The sequence below is a fragment of the Stegostoma tigrinum genome, chromosome 21 (genome assembly GCF_030684315.1).
Source record: "Stegostoma tigrinum isolate sSteTig4 chromosome 21, sSteTig4.hap1, whole genome shotgun sequence".
NCBI lineage: Eukaryota > Metazoa > Chordata > Chondrichthyes > Orectolobiformes > Stegostomatidae > Stegostoma > Stegostoma tigrinum.
In genome coordinates, this window is record NC_081374.1 from 46,341,139 (window position 1) to 46,351,733 (window position 10,595).

Genomic DNA, 10,595 nt, shown 5'->3' on the forward strand with positions numbered 1-10,595 from the left:
TCTTACATTCCTCTGAGAAGATTAACGGGTGATCTTAATATCACTTTATGTGGCTTGATGACAAATTTTATCAGACAATGCTTTTGAAATATCTTAATAACACATTAATGAATTAAGGTTGTATGTAAATGTAAATTGTCACTGTTGCTGATCTGATTGAGGTAATAAACAAATTTAATAAAGCGGATAGAGACAAACAGGAGATTCCAGTCCCAGGGCAAAACTTTACAACTACAACTGAGTGGTCTTGTGGTGCAGTGGTAGTAGCGAGCCAGGATGCCTAGGTTCAAGTCCCACCTTCTCCAGAAGTGCGTACTAACATGTATGAACAGGTTGATTGGAAAATATCTCAAAACTACAGCTGGGCCATTTGGGAGAAAAATCAGGGAACACACGCTTATACACAAAGTATCATGGAATGGTGATAGCAAAGAAAGAGGTTATTTGGCCTTCAGCTCCCTGACAGTCCTCTGCAAAAGTTTTATCATTATTTCCAGCTATTAACTGCCTTTTCCTTGTATTTTATTTTATTTAGCTAATTATTCAATTTCTTTTGAAACCCTCAACTGAACCCTCAATACTCTCAGGCAGTGCATTTCAGATCTTAATCACTCATATAAAAAAGATTCTCCTCATCACTGTTCCTTCTTTTACAAAGCAGTTTGAATCAGTCTTCTGCTTCTTGATTCAGATTTTTGCAGAATTGGTGAGACTCTATAGACCTCTACAGAAAAATGGTGGACAGAACCCAGGCATGAAAGTTCTGCCCCCAAGTTCAAGATATTCAATTTTTTTCAGCATGTGATTCACAAACAACATAAACCTGAAATCAGTAGAACCATTTGAACTTATTGCTGAGTTCAGACAGACCAAATATTGTCTGTTGCAATGAAGTTAATCTGCAGGTTGTGAGTCATGAATTGATGGAATAGATCTGAACACTGTTGGAGGATGAATGAGGTCAATCCAAGCGTCATAATCTGAAGCTTTTAAAAATCACCTGCTCCATCCATAGATAATAAATGAAAATTACCATTCGAACTTGCAGTTTCAATCAAGGAATTTGTTGACTTTTCCCTCAAGGATTACAATTATATCATTATGAATGCTTATCTGAGTTTCCAAGGTTACGGTTATCTAAGCAAGAGGCTCATTGTTTAAAAAGAGGATATGAAAGGATTATATGTCTTTGATGTGGGCCCTTAATAGAAGCTTTCTTTCTTTTAGCTAAAAGATTTAACAATAGGAAATTTAAACATTTTTATGTGTTTTTTTTCACGAGAGTTTCTTTGCACTATTAAAGGTAAGTCTGAGAGCTGTGAAAAATTGCAAGAACTTTTTCTAAGTACAATCTCACATGGTTCCTGTGATTTGCAAGTGCTGAATACTGGATGAGTGGCTATGGAGATGGCATGGGTGTATCTGGTGCTACTGGGCACGGGGTGTGCATGAGTTGACATTGGAGATGGGGAGATGCTACGCATATAAGCTGATGTAAGGCTGAGAACTAGTGGCTAAAACAAATAGAATGTAGCCTCAGATAGCCAAGGTATTTCTTCCAACCACCCAGTCTTAGCGGCCTGCCTTTGAGGCCTTCTGGCACCTTCAAGCCACCTAATCCCTAGTGAAAATCAGGTCCAGTAAAATGAGACAAGGCTGCCAGGTCAGGAAACCTTTCAACTTGAGCTACTGCCTCACTAGAAAAAAATTGGCACATGACTCAATTTGTAAACCCAGGACTCCTTGTACTTTATTAACTGCTTTTTCAACCTGACATGTTACCTTCAAGATGTGTGCACATATACTTTTGGATCTCTTTGTTCCTGTACCCATTCAGAATTGCATCCTTTGTTTTATATTGCCTCTTGCTCGTCTCACTAAAATGTATTACTTTACACTTCCCTATATTAAATTTCACCTTCTCAAAGCCTGTCATTCCATCAGTCTATATCTTAAGTCTACCACTATGCTCTTCACTTTCACAATATTTTTGTTATTTTGTATCATGTATAAGTTTGGAATTGCGTCCTGCACACCACACGCAATCCTCGGTCATTTATACAGATCAAGTAAAGCAGTGGTCCTTATGCCACTCCTGAGAAACCCAACTATATACTATGCTCCGATCCAAAAAAAAAACTGTGCACCACTACCATGTTGACAGTTAAATTCATATCCATGTTGCAACTTATTTTATTCCACAAGCTTGAACTTTGCTGAGAAGCCTGTTAGTAGCACTGTACAAAATGTGATTTGGGGGTTCATGTAAACCATACCAAATCTCTCAGCCATCTCATCAAAAAAAGGATCAGTCTAATTAAACATGATTTGTTGTGTAAGAGCATCACAATACATACAGCAAGTGTGCGTCAATGGTGTTAAGATACAAATTAGGCTAAATGGCAAAACAGGCTATTAGGTCAAAATGTTTCCTTCCGATTCCTAATAAACAGGTTCCATTAATGTAACTTTAATGCTATAATTAACCTGGGACAGGACAAGGCAAATGGGGAACATTCAGAGAAACTGCTATTGTAAAATCTTTCAACTCAACATCAATGCAATGTTCCAGTTAGAGGCAGGAAGTTTGATTTTTCTCACGATATTTGCAGCATTCCAGTAGGAACAATGAAATCATCAGCTTGCTGGAAAGTTGGGTAAAGAAAGAAGGTGGATCAAGGTCTCACGTCTGTCGTCTGCAAGGTGTTAGAAAGGATTCTGAGGGATAAGATTTATGACCATCTGGAAGAGCATGGCTTGATCAAATACAGTCAACACGGCTTTGTGAGGGGTAGGTCATGCCTTACAAACCTTATCGAGTTTTTTGAGGATGTGACTAGAAAGGTTGATGAGGGTCGAGCTGTGGATGTGGTGTATATGGACTTCAGTAAGGCATTTGATAAGGTTCCCCATGGTAGGCTCATTCAGAAGGTCAGGAGGAATGGGATACAGGGGAACTTAGCTGCTTGGATACAGAATTGGCTGGCCAACAGAAGACAGCGAGTGGTAGTAGAAGGAAAATATTCTGCCTGGAAGTCAGTGGTGAGTGGAGTTCCACAGGGCTCTGTCCTTGGGCCTCTACTGTTTGTAATTTTTATTAATGACTTGGACGAGGGAATTGAAGGATGGGTCAGCAAGTTTGCAGACGACACAAAGGTCGGAGGTGTCATTGACAGTGTAGAGGGCTGTTGTAGGCTGCAGCGGGACATTGACAGGATGCAGAGATGGGCCGAGAGGTGGCAGATGGAGTTCAACCTGGATAAATGCGAGGTGATGCATTTTGGAAGGTCGAATTTGAAAGCTGAGTACAGGATTAAGGATAGGATTCTTGGCAGTGTTGAGGAACAGAGGGATCTTGGTGTGCAGATACATAGATCCCTTAAAATGGCCACCCAAGTGGACAGGGTTGTTAAGAAAGCATATGGTGTTTTGGCTTTCATTAACAGGGGGATTGAGTTTAAGAGTCGTGAGATCTTGTTGCAGCTCTATAAAACTTTGGTTAGACCGCACTTGGAATACTGCGTCCAGTTCTGGGCGCCCTATTATAGGAAAGATGTGGATGCTTTGGAGAGGGTTCAGAGGAGGTTTACCAGGATGCTGCCTGGACTGGAGGGCTTATCTTATGAAGAGAGGTTGACTGAGCTCGGTCTCTTTTCATTGGAGAAAAGGAGGAGGAGAGGGGACCTAATTGAGGTATACAAGATAATGAGAGGCATAGATAGAGTTGATAGCCAGAGACTATTTCCCAGGGCAGAAATGGCTAGCATGAGGGGTCATAGTTTTAAGCTGGTTGGTGGAAAGTATAGAGGGGATGTCAGAGGCAGGTTCTTTACGCAGAGAGTTGTGAGAGCATGGAATGCGTTGCCAGCAGCAGTTGTGGAAGCAAGGTCATTGGGGTCATTTAAGAGACTGCTGGACATGTATATGGTCACAGAAATTTGAGGGTGCATACATGAGGATCAATGGTCGGCACAACATTGTGGGCTGAAGGGCCTGTTCTGTGCTGTACTGTTCTATGTTCTATGTTCTATGTTCTAAGGTGAACTAATTGCCTTGATACTGGATCATGCTGAAGCCAAAGAGGAAGTCCATGCAGAGACAAACAATTTTGTGAGAACTACTCGTGCAAAGCCTAACAGTATAGTCATGTAGCATGAACCAAAAGTGACACAAGTAAGTTGCAACATGCAAGACACAAGGGATTTAGGAGTAAATGGGTTAGAAAGAAATGATAGGAACTGCATTAATAAAAACACCATTCCATTTAAACAGTGTGTGTCAATGGTTACCTTCACAGAAGCAAAAGTCCTAATCATATTTATCGAGCCTATCCCCATTTCTCTTTCTCTTCAGAATCTTATTCAGTCTAAGCCTTAATGTTGAAAGTTTCTGCATTGAATATAAACTCTCAATATCAATTTCACAGGCAAGAACTCAGTATAAGGAATTTTCTTCTGACTTTTGAAAAGCTAACATTTGATCATACAGATGCTGCCAGACCTGCTGAGCTTTTCCAGCAATTTCTATTTTTGTTTCTGATTTACGGCATCCATAGTTCTGTCGGTTTGAAATAATCTATAACCGTCGAGAAGTAGCTTCTAAGTTTCTATCTCAGCTATACTGGAGTAAGGATATGTTAAACATCGGTCCTGCCGTTTCAAACTATATTTTTTTTAAACCAGAGGTTTAATAAATAACCATGGTTTACAGCATAAGTGGAGGCCATTCTGCCCATATCTGTACCAGCTCCACTCTAGAACAATCCTAAACTATGTTTACTGCCTTTGTGCATAAGGAATATAATGTAAAGGATAAAGAAATAATAATGAACAGTACTATAATCCCACATTCAGTATGAAAATATTATTTAATTTCCTTCTCAAAAAACATTTGAAATTTTAAGTTATAAATTAATAGCTAAGCTTATTTATTAAGAAAAAAACAATAGTCTTTGTCTAATTATTGTAATGCTAGGCTAATTTTAAAGTTTAACAAATATGTTTTGCCCAATACGAGCAACAGCCAATATCAGCAAAAAAAAAGTAAAGGTTCATTTGTTGTTTTGGCATCTTGCTGTACACAAGCTAGTTACTGGGATGGCATTTATAGCAGTAACTACACATAAAACTCAGATGTGAAGAAAACACAGGTTGCCAGATTAAATATAGTCAAAAACTTGTAATAAATTAGAAAGAAATACTTGCATGTGTACAGGTATTGTATGCAACAATCACCCGCAACCAGCAATAAAATAATGATTAGACAATCTGTTTAGTGATGTTGGGTAAAGGGCTAAGTACTGTTCAGGGCATCAAAGTGGAACTCCATTGCTCTTCTTCAAAAATCACAACATAATTTTTCATAAACTTATTGATGGCAGATGGGGCCTCGGTTTAATGGCTCAATAAAAGGCTGTACCTCTGACTGTGAAGCATTCCCCGAGATATACTGGACAGCAAGGCTTGATAGTGCATTCAAGTTTCTAGGATAGGAATCGAACCCATGATCTTCTGACTCTGATGTAATGGGTGCAATGAGTTGACTCTGGATTGATATTTCATTTTGGACAATCTGACAAATATATTTAAAGTGAAACTAAGCAAAAAACAGAAATGTTTGGATTTCCCTGGGCTGCCAATTCTAGCTCTATGCAGGAAGTGAAAACAGGTCAAATGTTCTCCTTAGCCACAGGAATCCACCATCCACCGAAAAAAGTGGCCAACAGAGAAACACCAAGTGCACTAAGAGCTGCTGGTGAGTTGTTCGCCGTTTGATATGAACCAGAAAGAAATTGAAGGAAAATTAAGTTGTTCTTAAAAAAAAATTCTTCATCCTCCTCCTACTTCTAACATAGTGCAAGGTTCAATATAATACAAATCAAACTAGAGAACTTCACAGAACTGACTTTGGTTTCTATCTACAACTTCCCTTCCCCCATAAAGGTTAACAAGACTCTCCTATAAGGAGTGTCAGGGATTAACGTGGGAAAAAGCAGACAGCCAGAAATATGCCATTGAATTTGCCTAACAGGCAAAGACAGGTTCAGTGAGTTAGAAACTTTCCTGAAGCAAAATTCTGTCGACACTAAATTATTGAAATAAAATCTGAAATTAAAGTGGAAACTGTCTAAATCGATTGGGTCTGGATTTGAACCCTGTCCTCACTTATGGAATAGAGTGCTCAGTTCTCCATCACTCCATTTTCTGCCTGGTATTTTTCCAACTTTCTCTTTTGTCTGTCTCTTCTAATTTTTATGCCAGCTACTTTCTCTCCTTATCTCCGTCCCTATCTATCTATCTTCCTGTCTCTTTCTCTCTTTTAACTACAGTGGGCTAATAAGAACTGGATACTTAATCTGTTCCTGGTTACAGATTCCAATAGGTCAAAACAACCTAAATTCAGTTTAAGATGGTACTTAAATGGCAGGTCTGACGAAATTTCCAGCATAGGCACTTTAGAGTTTCATATATAACACAGTATGGAACTGGAGGAACACAGCAGGCCAGGCAGCATCACAGGAGCAGGAAAGTTGGCATTTCGGTTCGGGGCCTTTCTTCAGTTTTTCTGCAAACGTCAACTTTCCTGCTCATTTGATACTGCCTGGCCTGCAGTGTTCCTCCAGCTCCACACTGTGTTTTCTCTGACTCCAGCATCTGCAGTTCTTACAATCTCTACTTTAGAGTTTCATTTGCTCTGTCAGATCACCTCAACTTTCTGCATGCAACTAACGTTTAGAACATAGAACATAGAACATAGAAAAATACAGCGCAGAACAGGCCCTTCGGCCCTCAATGTTGCGCCGACCTGTGAACTAATATAAGTCCCTCCCCCTACACTATCCCATCATTATCCATATGCTTATCCAAGGACTGTTTAAATGCCCCTAATGTGACTGAGTTAACTACATTGGCAGGCAGGGTATTCCACGCCCTTACCACTCTGAGTAAAGAACTTCCCTCTGACATCTGTCTTAAATCTATCACCCCTCAATTTGTAGCTATGCCCCCTCATACAATCTGAAGTTATCATCCTCGGAAAAAGACTCTCACTGTCCAGTCTATCTAATTCTCTGATCATTCACACACTGACAACAGGGAACAGGGAAGGTGATGGCCCAATGGCATTATTGCTGGACTATTAATCCTATTATCTCTTTGATAACAAGGTTTACTAATCCCATCCAGGAGTCCACAAACTGATGTCTTTCTCATAGCATGGTATCCAAGACTCCAGGTGAGGCCTGTGCCAATAAACCCATTGTTATTCCTAACCTTTCCAGTTAATGAAGTTCGATAAAGATCTCATTAACTTCATTAATGAGCAACTGCAGCCAATTCCTAAGGAATGTTGATGGCCTTTTCTATTCGGTTGAATCTAAAAGATTTTAGAACAAAAACAAACCCCAAGAGATGGCCAGGATTTTATGGCGTCAGTACTGTCTCAGTTGTGGCTCTCTTCTGACTGAAACTTATAGGTTCAAACCAATTTCTGGAATTGTCAGACCTTACTCTAAGTTGACACTCCACTGTAGGAATGCAGAGAGATTTGGTGGGCCACCTAATTATCAGCCTTCAGCCAACACATAAAACACAATCTCTTTGTAGGATCTTCAGAACTCCCATCCTGAGGTCTGGTGAAATCCTGGCTAAACATTTAAGTCTTTCTTCTGACAACTAGCTTACCGTAAGCATTTCTCCCGCAGATGAGGTGTTCGCAGGGTTGGAACAAGCCCCAGAGATCGGCGTCGTTGCTGATCATTTGTTCCAGAGTTTTGTCTACGGCCTCAAGCGACTCCTTCCCTTGGGATAGGAAGCTGTCCGGCAGCTTCTTGTGTAACTCCTCCAGGATATTCTGCATGCAAGCAGTCAGGTAGATCGCTGCGTGCTCATGGATGCGGCTGGACAGCCTGCTGTCCACCATCCACCGAAAGAAGCGGCCAACCGAGAACACCAAGTTGCACTGGGAGCTCCTGCTGCTGTTGAGTTGGCCGCCGGAGTTCAGGTTGTAGACGGACAGCGCCTGGACCGCCGCCGCCATGCAGCTTTCAGACAGGGACCAGGACAGGACCAGCTTGGCCGCAGATTGGATTTCGTGTTTGCTGCATTTGGCGGTGAGGAGGCTGAGCCTCTGCGCTTCCCTGCCGATCCGGACCAGTGCCCTGCTCAGGTACTTGGAGAGTTTCTTCAGCAAGCCACCGGGAGCGGGCTGCCTGCATTCTCTGGGATGGCGTCTTCGTAGCACCTCCTGTAACTCTTCCTCAGCCCATGGGACATCCTCCAGAAGGGGTAATTTGGGCCAGCAGTCCAGAACCTCTAACACTGAGCCCTCTGGTAGCTCAGTGTCTAGGCTGTCACAACTGTCCATGTATCTCCCCCCTGCTGAACCGGCCAACGAGCCCCATGTCCCTCCTGAATGAGACAGCGACAAACTGGACCATCCACACGAGTCGGCAGCTCCTCCATACCCAGAGTCCAAAGTCAAGCTCTCGAAGTTCTTGGCTGTTGGTTTACAAAATCCGGACATGACCAAGAGAAAAGGTCCCCGAAGTTTGGGGAGAAGGCAAATGGCACAACTTGAGTTGTTCCTGTTGGCACAAGCCCTCCCGTGGTGACACTGCAGCCTCTCTACACACTGAGGCTCCGCATGCAACCGCACTCCCTTTTACAAATAATTAACTGACTGAGCAAAACTAGCAGATTTACAGTCCAGCAACTCCGGGTCCGCCTCTCTCGTTCCCGCCCCTCTCTGTGGAACACACCTCCCCGTCACAACTGCAACGAAGCACCAAGCAGAGGATTTCAGACACTGCAAGATTCATCAGAAGTGTGGAGTGCCGGGGACCGACGGTGAGAGGATCTGTGATGGACAAAGTGAAAGAAAAATAGGGATGGACGATGTGAAAGAACCAGGATGGGCAAATAGAGAAATTCAGGGATGGACAAAGTGTGAGAGATTTTTTTAAAATGGATAGTATGAGAGAATCTGGGATGGACAGTATACGAGAGTGGGAAGAAGAGTATGGGATGCTCAGAAGTGGACATTGTGTGCCAGACTAAGCGATGGACATAGTGTAAGAGACTCAGATGGAATGACCGTAAGACCGTAAGAAAAAGGAACAGGAGGAGTAAGCCATTCGGTCCCTTAAACCTGCTCCACCATTCAGCAGGTTCATGACTGATCCTCATGTCTACTTTCCTACCCTTTCCTCATAAACTCTACTGAGTTTACGGCCTTTCTCCATCTTAAATATATATAATGACCCTGGCCGCACAGGTCTCTATGGCAAAAAGTTCCAATGACTCACAACTCTCTAAAAGATGAAATTCCTCCTCATCTCAGTCTTAAATTGATGCTTTTCATTTTGAAACTATGCTTTCTGATCCTAGACTTCCCCACGAGGGGAAACATTTTCTCACAGTACTCCAATGCAGTAAGACTTCTCTATTCTTATACGTCAAACCCCTTGAAATAAGAGCCAACATTCCATTAACCTTCCTGATTACCTGCTGCACCCTGTGTGTCTAGCTTTATGTGTTTCGTGCACAAGCTCCCCCGAGTCGTGTTGTGTGGGTGCTTTCTGTTGTTTGTCTCTACTTAATTAATACGCTGTTCTTAGTTCTCCCTTCCATAAATGAACAACTTCACATTTCCCCAAATTTTGCTCCATTGGCCAAATTTTTACCCACTTACTTAACCTATTAATCAATTTATCTATGTAAACTGTTTCCATCCATCTCACAACCTGCATTTCTGTCTGTTTTCCACAAATTCAGCTACAATTCACTTCCTGCCTCCAAGTCATAAATGTATTTTACAAACAGTTACGGTCCTGACACGGATCCCTGTGGAACCCTGCTAGTTACAGGTAGCCAGCCTGAAAAGAACCCCTTATTCCCACTCACTGTTTCCTCCCCATAGACAGATCTCTATGCATGTCAATGTACTACCTCTAACACATGGGCTCTTATTTTGAAACTTAGCTTTTTATGAGGTACCTTGCAGGACACTTTCTGGAAATCCAAATACAACACACTTACTTGTTCCTCTTTATCCAGTCTGGCTGAGACTTCCTTAAAAAACTCGAACAAATTAGTCAAAGCTGATTTCCCTCTCATGACGCTGTGCTGACTCTGCTTGACTGAATTATGACGTTCCAAGTGTTCTACTATTAATTCCTTAATAATTGATTCCAATACTTTTCCAATAATAGATGTTAAGCTAATCAGCCTCATAGGTAAGATAACAAGAACTACAGATGCTGGGACTGAAGAAGGGTCCCAACCTGAAACATCAGCTTTCCTGTTTCTCTGATGCTGCCTGGCTGGCTGAGTTCCACCAGCTCCACACTTTGTTGCCTCAGCCTTATAGGTACCTGCTTTTTACCTGCCTCCCTTTTTGAACAGATGTGTCATATTAGCAGTTTTATTAGCAGGTACTTCTCCAGAATCCAAAATCAAAGGCACAGTGTGACAGAATCAAGGATGGACAGAATGTGAGAGACCGAGGGAAGGATGGAATGTGAAAGAATCAGATGGAAAGAAAAAGTATGAGAGACTCAAGGATGGACAAAACGTTCAGAGAATCAGAGGCGAACA

The 10,595-nt window shown here is 41.8% G+C and overlaps 1 protein-coding gene across 1 annotated transcript in view; it reads right to left on the reverse strand.

Annotated features, from left to right (window-relative positions):
* The window catches only part of LOC125462843 (ankyrin repeat and BTB/POZ domain-containing protein 3-like), a 44,672-nt gene extending 36,026 nt beyond the window's left edge, over window positions 1–8,646 (reverse strand). Inside the window, exon 1 of the mRNA XM_048553275.2 lies at window positions 7,683–8,646. Coding sequence (XP_048409232.1) covers window positions 7,683–8,523 — 841 coding nt within the window. The 5' untranslated portion in view covers window positions 8,524–8,646. The remainder of the gene's footprint in view (window positions 1–7,682) is intronic.
* Window positions 8,647–10,595: the final 1,949 nt, after the last annotated feature.